Here is a 16,064-nt window from a genome sequence, read left to right on the forward strand (position 1 = left end):
AATCATATTACTGCAGCTACTTTTTGCTAGAATAATTCAGAAACTACCCCATTGTCACACATTTTCATATATAACTACATGGAGTCTAGGTTTCTTACATTCGAATGTATCGGAAAAGCTTATTGTAAAGGAAATGTAAACCTCATTGTAAAGGAAAAGAAACTAAATTTCTTGTATCCTCAAATGAATCGGAAGCAAATGATAGGTAGACCCATAAGTAAAATATTCCAACCCCTCCATCACCGAAGATGACTTTGGTATAAGAAGGGATAAAAAAGCAATATATATTAATTTTTATAGCCACTTAAACCTCATCCGTTTTAATCGTTACGGATTAAAGCTTAAAATAACATCTTATAGAGTCCAGTTGGTGCTATTTATCTATCTCTAACTTTTCAGGATCATATTTCTGCAGCCAATCCATACTATATTAATTGCGAAACCACGGTATTATATATTTTTATCTAGAAGCGCTGCTCAACCGTTTGGAGACAAATTTTCTTACCCTCAAATGTATGTGAAACAAAAAAAAGAAGATAAATTACTTGTGTTAGCCGAAAATATGTATCAGGACCCAAAATTAGGTAGACTAACTAGAAAAAGGTGCCAACCCCTCATCGCCAAGATGACCTGGATGTAACAACCAATTGGTATTTACAAATCCCTCCATTGGTTAAAATATGAATCAGACTCTTGTTCGAATGTGTATCACACAATAAAGTTTTCAACCCTTTGCAGTTTTAAAATGGTGTATCACATGAACCAATTGCTGTGCGAAAAAACAAACATCATATGCTTGGATCAGCTTATCAAGGACGATTGTTCAGAATTAAAAAAAATCTATCCGTCTTGGTTCAAAAGTAGACGTCTTGTCGCGGGCCATTTCTCCAATATCACTACTTAGAAAGGTGCAAAGAGAAAGCTCCAAACTCTTTGTCGGTTGCTAGGTAACCGTTGCTAATCTTAAGAACGTTTAGTTTTTAGTCCAACTTCGATTTAAAACTGGAGCGTGCCTACTGTTCTGGTAGAACAGAGCCTTCCAGTCGAAAGTAGAAACATGGTTTGAACAGAAGCTTAAGCGCATAGCTTCTGATGGTCCTCTCCGACATAAACTATAAAGTTCGACTTGAACTGACACACGGTAGGCACTAGCTCAATTAGTGAAAACCATCCTTTTTGGCTCCAGGCAAGAATTATATGCAGATTTCCAAAATATAATCTGGCTTGAGGTCCACGCTTTCCGTTAGCCTGCAGAGGTTTGACCACTTACCACTTCGCAGCAATAAGCTGGAATTGACGGAATAGGAGCAAAAAAAAGAAGGACAAAACTAAATTGTTTCTCCTACAAGTCAAATACAGCCTTCTTGCACATGAAACCATTGTTTTAGTACGCTATACAAAATCTCGTACATACTGTCTTTGTACTGAAGGTTAATGGGTTGGACATTGGCAATTTAAACGTTAGTTGCAATCCTGGATTGTACCATATTTTTGTAACAATAATAATCAATAAAAAGAAAAAAAAATTGAGCATAGCGACCAATGTCATGTTAAAATTTTTTGACTTTTTCTTGTATTTTGTTCTGATTTCACAACCGTAGAATAGTCGACACATAGACCTATTATGGGCTTTGGACTGGAATTCATGGAGTGTGAATTTCATCATTATATTCTTTTTCCCTACCGACAACTTGGAAATTAAATGCTAGACTAACACCAGTGGATGGTTAATTGAAGAAAACTTCACATCAGCACCGAAAATGTCACATAATTTCTTTGTGCAATATTTTGTACGCCATTTTAATTTTTGACCTTATTCCTTAATATTTCTCTATATCTGAAGTTGTTGACATTGTATATCCAATTGCTACTTTAGATTTTTGTTGTTGTCTCTGTAGCTCTTCTCTATTAGCTTCTCCTTTATTTATATTAGTATTAAAAAAATACTTTTCTACAAAAGAAGTTTTTCAAAGAAAAGTAAAGAGCTACATTAAAGCAAAGATGAGCAGAAATAAAGTCAAATAATTTTTACTGAAATGAATAATCTCGCTAAAGATAATAAAAAATATTAAGTGTAAATCATAAATAAATTGCGTTTGCATAAAATTGTATTTATATAAAAATAATATTTTATATAAAAAATGTAAAAATATATATTTTATGAAAAAAAAAAAAATACACCAATATATTTCTTGCAAAGTTTTTTCGATTATTAAGCGTCAACTGATAGCTACTGCTCTTTTTTCTTTCTTTTGTTTGGTATCAATTATTAATGATATAATTCTAATCTTTATTATTAATTTTTACTTTTAGGATAATCCAGAAGAATATATTAGGCGGGATGTTGAAGGTAGCGATGTGGATACGAGAAGGCGAGCTGCCTGCGACTTAGTCAGGGCCCTGTCCAAGTTCTTTGAGACAAAAATGACACAGGTTTTTGGAACTTACATACAGGTATACTTTTTTTTTGTTAAAATTTTCTTTGTAATACCTTATGTATTTCTGAAAAAAAAACCGGCTGAAATAGATGAGTAAAAATTCGGCTCAACGAACTACCCTCCCATTTGATAGAATAAAATATTTTTGTGAACTATCTCGTTAAAGATTATAAAATAAAAAAATATAAATAAAATAATACGTAATCTTGTTAAAAAAAAGGTTCAATAATTAAAAAAAAACTTATTTGCAAATAATGAAGGAGGATTTTCAAACCATGAAAAGGGTACTGGGGGAAAATACGACACAGTTAATTGATTAGTTTAGACGTCAAAACAACGCAAGCGAGACGTCAAAGCAAGATTTGGTCGTTGGTTTGGTATGGAGTCAGGAGTTAAGTTGGGGTGTGTCCTGTCCGAGCTTAATTGGATTATTCTTATGGACTTTTTCCTAAGGAACAGGGTAAAGCTAGTTCGAGAACATGATATCAAATGGAAGGTAAAACTCTCCTAGATTTAGATTACGCAGATGATTTGAAGGTCCTAGGTGAAAATGTAAACGAAAAAAATGGATTTCTAGGTTGTTTTGAGAGTTCAGGCTGCAAGAAGAAGCTTGAATCTTAATGCTGCGAAGACTAAATGGCTTAGACTAGGAATAAAGGAGAGTAAAAAGGTGATGCTAAATATTAACGAAGTCGATCAAGTGGTTATTTATAATTAGTTGGTTAGCATTAGTAGAGATGGTGGATGTACTAAAGATGTAAAAAGCAGAATGGCCAAGACAGAATGTTTTTTTTTTTTGGGGGGGGGGGGTTAAAACACGTTTGAAAGAATAGGGAGGTTCATCTGGTGATTAAGATTACATTATTGGAAGCCACGGTTATGGCAGTGGTCTAGTTTAAGAATGGACCAAGTAAGGAGTTTTCCAAAGAAATGGTCCATGGATAGTCTTTGGTGCTCGTTTGAACGAGAACGAGCTCGTTTGAACGAGCACGTGAATATAAAAAAATAATATATATGAAAATTGCAGTTCGATCCCGCTTTCTCGGGCTATAATGGAAAAAAAAAGAAGTTAAGGTAGCTAAGTCACGTTTACGTGTAAAGAATGGCACATTGTCAGAGATTGTTCCTTTTGGCCATTCATTGGGGTGCAAACGAAAACTATATCATCCCTAATGAATTGGGTTATAAGAAAGGATTTCAAGAAAATCGAAACTTCATGGGAGGGAGTGAAGACTGAAGCTTTGACTACATTAAAATGGAGGGGGAGCGCATAGTTGTTTTCACTTCAGACGGCTTGGATCTGCACTAAGTTGTTAATAGTATTAGTATTGGCCGTCCTGGACGAGCAATTAGCACTCTAGACATTCTTTGCCCGTGAGGACAGGGGTTCGAATCCTGGTGTCGCTGTTTATTTTTTTTGGAATGGAGTCAGTGGCGTGACTCTATAAGCTCAGCCAGAGTCGACCCAACTCTAAATGGGTACCAGGGGAAATACACCCCCCTACCCCAAATTATTTTTTCTATAACAATTCTGCTTGTTTTGAGATTAACTTGATTATTTATTTTTGTTTTTAATTGAAGGTCGTTAAATTACATATTACTATTTACGAAACTGAATTAGACATTACGCGTTCTAGACATTAGCATTCTAGACTTAAAATCCTTTGTGCGTGAGGACAGGGGTTCGAATCTTGGTGTCGCTGGTTATTTTGTTCGGAATGGAGTCAGTGGCATGACTCTGTAAGCTCAGCCAGAATCGACCCAACTCTAAATGGGTACCAGGGGAAATACACCCCCCTACCCCAAACTACATTTTGTATAAAAATTCTGCTTGTTTTGAGATTCACTTGATTATTTAATTTTGTTTTCAATTGAAGGTCGTTAAATTAAACATTACAATTTACTTTAAACTGAATTAGACATTACGCATTCTAGACTTAAAATCCTTTGTGCGTGAGGACAGGGGTTTGAATCTTGGTGTCGCTGGTTATTTTGTTTGGAATGGAGTCAGTGGGGTGACTCTGTAAGCTCAGCGAGGTCGACCCAACTCTAAATGGATACCAGGGGAAATACACCTCCCTATCCAAAATTACATTTTCTATAAAAAATTCTGCTTGTTTTGAGATTAACTTGATTATTTAATTTTGTTTTTAATTGAAGGTCGTTAAATTAAACATTACAATTTACTTTAAACTGAATTAGACATTACGCATTCTAGACTTAAAATCCTTTGTGCGTGAGGGCAGGGGTTCGAATCCTGGTGTCGCTGGTTTTTTTGTTTGGAATGGAGTGAGTGGAGTGACTGTAAGCTCAGCCAGAGTTGAACCAACTCTAAATGGGTACCAGGGGAAATACACCCCCCAACCCCAAATTACATTTTCTATAAAAATTCTGCTTGTTTTGAGATTCACTTGATTATTTAATTTTGTTTTTAATTGAAGGTCGTTAAATTAAATATTACAATTTACGTTAAACTGAATTAGACATTATGCATTCTAGACATTAGCATTCTAGACTTAAAATCCTTTGTCCGTGAGGGCAGGGGTTCGAATCCTGGTGTTGCTGGTTATTTTGTTTGGAATGGAGTCAGTGGCGTGACTCTCTAAGCTCAGCCAGAATCGACCCAGCTCTAAATGGGCACCTGGACAAATATGAGGAGGTGAACAAGAAGGGTGTGTGAAAGTAGAGGATGGCTGCCCCCTCCCATTGCGCTTTCTGGTTGAAGGACCATAAAACGAAGACCAGCTCCGCCAGTAGGGACTTTAAAGTCCATTGCCCTATTCTTAACCTTTTTTAGTTTATTAATATTAATTTAGGGGAAGGGGAGGTCCAGGCCAATTGCCACCAGAGAAGTCAGGGAATTGGGTTTGTTTTTCTCTCCAATATCGTATTTTTTTGGCATAATTTGTTTATTTTGTAATAATTTGTTCGCTACCAGATAAATGGACATTCCATAAGAATAGAAATACACTCCAGGTTGTAATCCGTTTTTTTTTATTGCATTAGAAAAAATCCAAAGCGTAATAAGGCTATGGTAAAAAAATAATTCACCTTAAGCTAAACTTATTTGATGCATTAAGGAAAATAAGCCTTCTTCACTAAGCCAAGAAAGCGCAAAAGAAAAAGAAACACAAAACACCAGTTAAAATAAATAATATTAGAGCTGAATTTTCTAAAGGAAATACTAGAAAATGAAAATAAAACGGCCAAAAAGCAAAAAAAAATCATTCGCTAATTATGCAATTGACCTTTTTCATGATAAAACGGCGTCCGTACATATAAGTCTCTACATATAAGTTTGATTATCCAGTTTCGGAAACTTCAAGTAATACTTTTATTTTTTTTTTTTTTTAATTAGTTTTTTTGTGTTAGTAAAAGCTGAATTGCAAAATGGAATCGTCTTATGAATCAGTAAAAATTACTCGATGCGCTGACAATCGTATGCGCTGTACAACGTCGTTTGATTATTTTCAATGCTGAAGATTGTTGATTTTTTCAGATTATCCGAAGTTGAAGAGTTATCCAGTCATAGAGAGGTCAAGTAACACCTTTATTCAATTCAATTCCTGACACGATTACAATCCTTCGAAAAACTACGATTGTCACGATTCTGATTCATTGCCGCATCCCTACTATATTGCTTGCTAATGGGCCTTTAGATTAATATTGAAACAATAATTACTATTACTAATAAATCGTCATAGCACAAAGTCACATGAGAAACACAGATATATAAACGTATAGGTGTATATAAGAACCAATAAAAGCACAAATATAAGCACAGACAAAACAAATAAAACATAAAGCCGTGCCAGTTCCGTGGCTATATATACCGTATGTGAAGTTAAATCAGTGTATTAAAAATAGTTTTTGCTGAGGCTTCGAAATTGCTTATTCAATATTAGTGACTCATTTTCTTTTATATCTTTTTTTTTGTGTCTAGTTGTGTTTTCTTTCAGACCATGCTAGCAAGCTATGCTGCAGACCCTGCAAAGAACTGGCGAAACAAAGATACTGCCATTTACTTGGTCATTGCACTGGCATCAAAGGGGGCAACGCAGAAATATGGTACGACCCAGACAAACCCCTTGGTCAACTTGTCAGATTTCTTTCATCAAAACATAGTGCCTGATTTGAAAAGCACAAATGGTATGTTTCTATCCAAGTTCATCTATATTTTGTTTATTCAATTTTTGATGTCAAACTAATTTGATATGGTGCTTTCAAATTAATTTTGGTTGCTATAGTAGTTTTAAGGTATATTAGGAATTGTAAAATCCTGCACTGTCTAAATCACGCCTAAACATGCTTGGACTAGTAGATAGGTAGGCTATAAATGCGAAATTCGTCCATTATAAGATCGTTTATTACGACTCTGGGAAACTCGAATATTTTACCCTGAGCCAAGTTTTTATTCTCTCAATGTTTTATGATCTCAAGTCCGTCAAAAATACCGAGTATACCGCTTGTCCTTTACACGATTGTTTTTTTATTTTGTATTTTGGACGTATTTCATTGGTCTTGTGCAGTTTTTCAAACTTTGCTTGAAGAAATAAATATATGGCTTTTGTGGAATGGTCATTTAAGTAGATAGTTTATTTTTATGTAACGATTCTTCAGCAAAAGAGTTTTATGAACTCTCTTTTCTTGTTGAAGAAAACAAACTCATAAGTGTCAAGATTTATTCTATAATGCCACTACTATATATAAGTCACTGCTTTGTACCAAGCCGCTATTGCAATACCAAAACAACTGCACATATTCCTTCTCCATCCTAATTAATTATTTAAGTGTTGTAAATATTCTATTTCCAAAGTATTAAATGAGTAGGCAAGGAAGGGGAAGGGTCTGCAAAATATTTTAAGCCACATTTCTTGTGAGACCTAGTTATTGATGTTTGTATGTATGGTTTTACCGCAAATCGATTCATGCAATCCTAATACCTCATGTTCAAAATGGGACTGCAGTTTCATTTGAAATTTAAATTTCAAGAGTAAAACTTATACTTTTTATGCAATTAAGCTTAATTGTGCTTAATTAAGCTTAAGCTTAATAAGCTAATTAAGCTATACAATTAAGCTTAATAGCGAAATGTTATCGGGTCTTTGAATAGCTGTTAAAATTTCTTATTTACGTTCTGATGTACTAGGTCCTATTTACCTTTTGTTCTTTCTCTCAGTTTTATTTTTTGTTAAGTTCGACTGCAAAGTTAGAAAAGTGTAATGCGCCAATCATTGTTTTTTCCCTAGTATTCTGCGGTCTAAAGCCCATCAAAAATAGTCCCCTCCCCTTATTGCCTACTTTTGCTTAATGCTGCTGATTTTTTTAAAGTCTTTGATTTCTAGGTTAAAGATTTATAGGCTATTGTTAATATCAAAGAAAATTTTAGTTTCGGGAAGCTTAAAATGCCAAACATGGGGAAATTATTAGACAAAAGCTCACACATTGAATAGCATATCTACTATCTAAATCAGGGCACGGAAGGTATATTCAAGTTTATACTTCCATCCTCTCACGCCGAGATTCCTTGTTTCTTGCAAGATTGGTAAATTTTGCGCTAGGTGATTGAAGCCTTAGGGAGTGAGTGTCAGGGATTAATTGGTGAGTGAAGAAGGCAGGTGAGTGCCAGATAAGGTGAGAGCCGAGGTTAAGCGGTGGGAAAGTTCTTTCAAGCTCCTAACTCCATTACTTTACTACTTGTTAGGCATGAAAAATACTTCAAAAATAGCTCTTAACTTTAGAACAAAAAACTTCAATTTCGGCTCAAAATCTCGCTAATTTTCTTGGTGACACTTGGCCAAGGCCTGCTGTTACAGTGAAGTCGACTTGTCGCTAAAATACTAATTTTTTATATTTTTTTTTTGTTTTTGTTTTGAATATACGCTTTATCAATTTTTTCATAAATGTATAAATTGATGTGTAGAAATGTAGAAATTGAGACGAATTAGAATTTATTTCTGTTTGGTAATAGAGGACCCCGAAATCAAACTCAGCAGCAGCAACTCGCCAGTGTCCCCTGAATCGATTCCAGTGATGAAATTATGCGAAAGTGTATATTTTTTGTCTCTTCCACTTCACGGAAAAGAAAAAAAATTTCAAACAGTGTTTATGTAGTAGTTTTAGAAAACCACTACATTTATGAAGAAATTTGAGAAAAGACAAGTCAAACAAAAAGTCCTTACAACCCTAATGGAGTTATAACTCCATGTGGAGAAATATTTTCAACAAAATATTTCAAGGCCCTGAAATCGAGGAGGACAGGAAGTCTCTGAAGTTCCTCCTTGGGAGATTGTAGATACATTTTTGGAAGGTTTATTATCTGTTACTATTACAACTTTGGGTTAACAAAGTCTTACTTAATTTGATGTAAAAGTCGCTTCACTTTTGCCCATGTTTCTATCCAATGTTCTGTCTTGCCTAATAATGTTGAGAGAAAAAATGAATGATGTGGCTATTTTTTTTTTTAAATTAGAAAATGATTTTAGAGAAAGAACTACTGTTTTAGGTAGCGGTGGTGCTGAGAAGACTAGAATACTTATTCAGAATAAAGTAATCTTTTATAGCTGATCTTTTAGGGACATATCTTGAGTTTAGTCTGGAGTACATGGAATATAGATGGCAGCCTTTACTTCTATGCGTCTCTAAACGGCATCTATGTTTGCATGTTCAGCAATAAAGTTTTAATGATCCTTGCAAATTTTAGTAAAGAGAAGAATAAACTTTACCTGGGAAACTCGTTGAAATATTCCAATTAATAATCCATTGTGTTCTAAAAAACATATTAACAAACAAAACTTCCCAAAAAAGTTTTGCTAAGAAAATAAACATTCAATAAATTAATTTTATTTTGAATTTTAAAACTTTCAATTATAAGGTGACAGGAAACATAGTCTTATAATGCTAGCAGTTAAACAAACAGATATAACTGTGAATGATTGGATGGAATTTTAAAGGAACAGAAATCAAAATGAATGATGTAGCCAAACTCAAACCAACAGAAAATGCTATGACTCAACAAATGAAAATAAATTGAATGGGCCAAATAAAAAATCGTCGTATATAAGAGCGAGCTTGTGTCCACTCAAATTCTTCTACGGCTAGAGTATAATGAAAAAGTGAGCTGTTCAGTAGCCAAATTCATCCGCTCCCCCCTTTCAATTGTGCTTACTTTAGCATCAATGTATTTTTTATTCATAAATTTCTTCATAAAGACGATTCTTTAAAAGCAGAAAAGAAATTTGTTCTTTAAAAGAGATAATTACGTAAGGAAATAAAAGAAATTTGTCACCGGTTTCTTTGAAACTAATTGGACTAGTTTTTTTCTAAAACGGAGTGAAACATATCTTCGATGTGATGCCTACAGTTTATATCTGACATGTTTTTACTTTTGAGGTAAATACTCTGTTAAGCAGTTCTAAAAGGGAGCATCCGCATAGCAGTGTAGATCAGGTGGATCAAAGGGACGTTTTCCTGCTGACTCTCCCTTTGAGAATAGCTTAGAAAACGGTCCTATCAATTATCTGAGAATTATGAAAAATATCAGATAAGATCTTTAGACATGACGGTGACAATACTCTCCAATCCTTGAGACAAACACAAGGCACACTATTATTCTTTTGGACCCCCTCCCTTGGACTAATTTAAGACAGACAAATAGTCTTGGCAAGGGGCACATGAGAAGCATGGCTGAGACTAGTATCCTAGTGAGTCAAATATCCCTAAAGACTCCTAAGGAATTAAACATTTATTTAACCTTTTCCTACTTACTTAAAAGTAAAAAGAGGATAAATAGGACTTTTAAATATATTTTTTATATAAATTGTAAAGAATAATGTAGTTTTCGAACGCCTTTGAAATCTGTGTTAATCTTTAAGAAGAAGCATAGTTCGTTGTGCTCTAAAATTTGAAATTAATATTAGGCTACCTGTAATTCAATAATGTGACTACTCTTTTTAATAGTGAATTTCCTTCAATAATTTTTAAATTTAATTAATCTTTATTACTAAGGTGGTTATTCTAATTACTATTATTTTTTATAAATTAATTTATTATAGATCTGACTAACAAATTAACTGTATTATAATTTTTTGATTAATGTTTATATTATTATTTAATTTAAATTATTAAATTAATTATAGTTTTTATTATTTAGTTAACACCATTAATTTAGATAATCTAAATATAAACTAATTTTAAGAAGAGTAATTATTTGCTAGGCTCTGAAATGGTGAAAATAATATTAGGCTACCTGTAATTTAATAATATTGTTTCTCTTCTTTAAAAAATGACTGAATCTCTTTCAATAAAGACTAAATTCAGTTAATCTTTTTTATTAATTACATTATTTTAGTTTTTTATTCATTTATTAGGCTATTAATTAAGTAAATAAATAATTTATATTGATTCAATTAATCGAAATTTAAATTAGTTTTTAAGAAGGATTACTATTTGTTATTCTCTAAAATTTGAAAATGATATTAGGCTACCTGTAGTTAAATAATGTGTCTGCTCAGTATCAATAACCCTCAGAATAATGAAAATCGAATGTCAGTTGAAATTTTTGAAGTATTTCCTAGTTCATTGTTACAATGATTTATGCTTCTAGTTAAAACTGAACTGAAAATTTATGGAAAGGTCTCATGTCCATGCAAATGAAAAGTAACCTAAAACTATACTTTTTCTCTTCTTCAATTTGTCATGTGAGAAAATTAAACTTCTTAATTTTAATTTCAGTGAATGAACTTCCTGTTCTTAAAGCAGATGCGATCAAATATGTGATGACTTTTAGAAGCCAGCTCGGCCATGGGGAGCTTTTGGCCTCCATCCCCTGTCTCATAAACCTTTTAACTGCTTCAAATCAAGTTATCCATTCTTATGCAGCCATTGCTCTGGATAAAATATTGAGTATGGAAACAGCAGATACGAAGAAACCGGTGATCCAAAAGGAAGAGCTTTCACCTTTTGCATAATCTGTTTTAAGTAAGAAGGACATTCATTTTACCTAAATTCAAATATTTAAAAGCCAGAACAAACATTTTTAACAAACATTCTTGGGGGAGTGGGGAGGGCCAATTTAGAATAATATTAGGTACCTTAACTTAGGCAGTTCCAGCAGTTGAGCCTACTAAAGCATTGTATTTAGGGAGAATATCCTGAGCATCCTCATCGAGGATGATAAACAAAGCACAATAAGCTATTAAAATTAGCGCCCACGTGACTACTTTAACCCATAGAACTGCAAATGCCATTACAAACGAAGATATAATTAAGGTGCATAATATGAAGATTTCCTATTAACCGCGACGAACATAGACATAAAAGCCTTATGCGCTCTAATCCAAAGCTCTCTTGATTCGCATCATTCGGATCGGCCGTGAATTGGCAGTGAATGTACACTCCTCCTTCATTCCTTTCCTTTCTTGATACTTTTTGCTCCCTTGCAAGTATTTTGGTTGCAAGTCCAACCTCTTAGATCCATGAAAAGATCTTGTAAATTTTAACTTCTTTTCAGCACTGGCCTAGAGAGTCCAATCAAGCCAAATTGTTTCTGCAACATTTTTTTTTATATTCAGTCACTGGACAAAAACTAACCTTACACAAGTCATCGGGGATTCATCTTTCACCTTTTGCAGAGTCTCTTCTAAGTAAGAAGGACATTAATTTTTACCTAAATTCAAATATTTAAAAGCCAGAACAAACATTTTTAACAAATATTCTTGAGGGGAGAGGGGAGGGCCTATTTAGTGGCAGTTATTGGCAAGATTGCTGTATTATCCCGTGTTTTCAGGTATTGTGTCAAACATGACCTTCTAGCTTTGAATCAAGGGCATGGTGAATTCAGTCTTTTCTGTTTTATTTTTTTTTCTCTTTCTTTTTCTTCTGGGGTCCATCTGATCAGTTTTGTGTAGATTTAGCGTCTACCTTGTTTTCTTAGATTGTGCAGGCGTGGTATCAACGTTACTTGGTTAGTGGAAGTCAAGATGAAATTATAATTTTGGTTCTTCTCTTTATTTTATGACTAGCTTAGCCATCGCGTGTTGATGTGAAAGAAAGGAATTCAAAGACCCCTCTCCCCTGGAAAATGTATCACCTCTCTCCCGTAGAAATTCCCCAAAGAAAATTTCCTCCAATTATTAACAACCATCGTATCTTTAAATTTAAAAGTATATAAGAATTTCCTTCCACCACGGATAGCTTCTCATGCGGACATTTCTTCCCCCGGAAAATCACCCCCATGGCAAATTGTCCCCCCTCCCCCTGGCAATTTCCCTTCATCGGGGAATCGAGCCCATAAATAGAAAAATACGATAACACACTGAATCGATAAATACAAACAGTGATTTATACAAACTTCTTGGTAATTTATATAAATTACCAAATTAATAAGTTTTGATTGCATATGCATCAAAGTCGGAAAAAATATACAAATCAAATTCATTTTGATATGGAAAATGTAAATAATGCGACTGGAAGCAACTGATAAGTATTTTTCTTTTGGGATCTCTAATTTCATTATATGCGAAGAGTATTAAGTGGACCTGGTTGCGGGGGAGTTCTAATTCTTAAAACCTTCACAAGGGTGTATTTAATTTCTTAAAGGTTCTTGGGGATCGGATGAACCGTGTAATAATGCATACAGGACAGACAGACAGAAGCTGCAATCGATTTGATGTATCAAAAAGTTAGTGGGACTGTAAGTAAGGAGCGACTCGGGTCCATAGTGACCAAAACTCTACAAGACAGGACTTTGAAAACAATAGATACATCAAAAAAATTAAATTTTTATCCTGATTCCAAATATATAAAGTTAATTAAGCCAAATTCTAGCCATCAAAAGTAAAAGCCTTAGAAAATTTGTCCTATTTTCTATTTTCGAAAATTTTCGTGAAACGATATTAATGAAAATCACACCATCAGATTCAGCATATCAGAGAATCCTAATGTAGACGTTTCAAGTTCGTTTTTATAAAAATGTGGAATTTTGCATTTATGACCAGAAGAAAGATCATGGATGCGTGTTTATTTATTGTTGTTTTAATGTTGTTTTTTTTCCTAGGGGTGATCGTAACGAGCCAGTGATTCTAGAAGATCGGGAGAGGGCTCATTTGATTGGAAATTAAAAGTTATAATTCTTTTCTAAGTAACTAAAAAGACTGGAGGGTAACTAGTCCCCATCCCATGCCCCTTTTTTCCCCAAAGACATTGGATCGAAATTTTGAGATAGCCACTTGATTGATAAAAGCGACGATTAAAAAAGGGACGTCCCCCCCTCATATACTGAATAATTAGCCTATGATCATTGATCGTAATGTACAAAAAAATTAAGTTTTGTTTGTAGTATATTGATTGATTATACACTTATTGATTGTACTTGTCATTAATTCCAAAAAGTGTTCAAGAATGTAAAGCGGACACTCATAGCTGCAGCATCAGATGCGACCTAGTAAAGAATGGATTGCCGTATGTTCTTGACTTTACTTTTTCCTACATAGTATAGCACTACTGCACTGTCTAGTGCAGTGCAGTAGCGCTGCGAAAGAATATCCAGAGTTAAAGAAGTCTGAAGCTGTATAGTAGTGACTTGGGCTTACACTTCTGAGCTTAGTGCCTTTTTTTCAGAAGATTAGATTGTTATTTTTACAGAGAAGGAACATTTTTCTTTTTCTGAAATTGGGGACTTAGTTCAGTTAATGGAGTTGATTTACGATGTCTGCAAGTTCAATTCGCCATGCTCATCCTTCTATATGGGAATCTCTTCTTATGATATTATTCAGAAAATTGGCCCACTTTCCATGGATAGTTCAGTAAATGGGACTTAGTTATGCTGGAATTTCTTTTTTATTTTAGTCAGGCTCCTAGAAATTTTGGATTGCCTAACAGGCTAAACAGATGCCTAAATAGGCTTACAAGTTTTTATATTTTGCTCCTCAGTTATTGTTCAAACACATTGAATTGAATGAGCACTAAAAAAACAAACGAAACAAAACTCACACAGAAATGAAGCATTTCACTTTTGAATTCAGTTAAATGGTTAAACTAGCAACTACGCCTTTTATCGCAGATTTGTTGCAATGATCTCAAAATAAGTATATTTTCAGAGTGTATCAACTTGTTCGTAAAAATCAGAATCAATGGGATTGATCAGCAAAAGCTTAGAAACTACTTTTAGATTTAAATAAAGAAATTCTGTTATAGCCGTTTATAGTAAGAGCTGAATTTTGTGATTATTTTTGAGGAGGAAAAGAGGAAAATGTTGCTGAACGTAGAGATGATTAAATTATTGCTAATATCTTCAGTAGATGGTTTGCCTCGATTGAGTCAACTATTCTTCTTGTTCTTCTTTTAAAAGTTACCTTTAATACATTTGGATAAGGACTGTTTACTGTGTCCCGAAAATATACAAAATGTGTTTTCGGCCCCAACCAATATTTCTTAAATGCAAAAAAAAATTGCATTGAGACTTAATAGAGGCTATTTTTTCGGATCGGATGTAGAATTAGTTGTTCTGTGACAGGATATTATGAAAGCTGTCTTATTCTTTAAATTCTTGTTTGCAAAAGTTTAAATTCTTTAAACTCTTGTTTGCAAAAGTTTAAATTCTTTAAACGTGTTATCAAGTGGAAACCACGTATCTCTCAGCTTTTTTCACACCGCATAAATTACCTCCAGAAGAAAGGAATTGTTTAGCAGTATAGTAACAATATATGTTATGTTATTTCAATATTAGCAGGGCTGACAATGGTAGGCTTTGAAGCCATTTCCTATTGGCTATATTTGTGCCTTTATTTACGGATAACCTAATATGAATTTCTTTGCCTTCATTTTTTTTTTTCAAGGCCCACCACTATGGGAGCTGCAATCAACAATTTATAACATTTGTTGTGTGTATTTGAAGATAGATGGAAAACAGTTCGGGTTTTTCTTTATATAGAAACGGGAATAAACATGTGTGAAAATACCAAGGGCATCAAGATAAAACATTTTTGACCCCTGAAACCGCAATTTTATAAGATTTTTCTTTAGGTTGCTTCAAAATTATGAAGTTTATAGGATCGAACCACATTTTATCAGTGTTGCCACGTTGAACCTTAAAAAAATATACCAAAACTTGTTATTTAAATTTGACGATGGTTTTCGTCCGTAAAAATTAAAAAATTAATGATCCGCTGATTCCTAGAGATAATTACGTCTTTAAGGGAAACCTGCACACTCTTAAGCTGTTTGGCATTTCGTTTTTAGCTTATTTTTTAATTGGTTGCACATTTTTTTTGTGTGTCTCAAATGTAGTAAATTTAAATAAAATTTAAAATTTATTAAATTAAAAAAAAAAGCTGCATAACTCCATCCATAAGCAGGTCATTTTCGTTAAAAATCATCAATTCTCTGATTTCTCTGGTTTTAAGATATATGGTAGTGTAAATTTTCGCTTAACCAGTTCAGGAAATGTGATTTCATTTTCACTGCCTTTGTTACCTTAAGGTTTATGCTCCCTGTGAAACGTGCGATTTAGGGACAATCTTAAATCTTTAACTTGCATCAAAAAGACAGGATACTTATGTTATTGTATTCGTTAGTTTTAGATCTATTCATTCACTGACCAAGAATCTTGATATTCCTTAAAAAAAA

The 16,064-nt window shown here is 33.6% G+C and overlaps 1 protein-coding gene across 1 annotated transcript in view; it reads left to right on the forward strand.

Annotated features, from left to right (window-relative positions):
• The window catches only part of LOC148947207 (exportin-2-like), a 66,611-nt gene that overhangs the window by 15,795 nt on the left and 34,752 nt on the right, over window positions 1-16,064 (forward strand). Inside the window, 3 exon segments of the mRNA XM_089097320.1 lie at window positions 2,314-2,454; window positions 6,398-6,587; window positions 11,172-11,417. Coding sequence (XP_088953446.1) covers window positions 2,314-2,454; window positions 6,398-6,587; window positions 11,172-11,417 — 577 coding nt within the window.

Source organism: Artemia sp. Qi Xiang Cuo, chromosome 11, assembly GCF_049724085.1.
Source record: "Artemia sp. Qi Xiang Cuo chromosome 11, ASM4972408v1, whole genome shotgun sequence".
NCBI classification, from domain to species: domain Eukaryota; kingdom Metazoa; phylum Arthropoda; class Branchiopoda; order Anostraca; family Artemiidae; genus Artemia; species Artemia sp. Qi Xiang Cuo.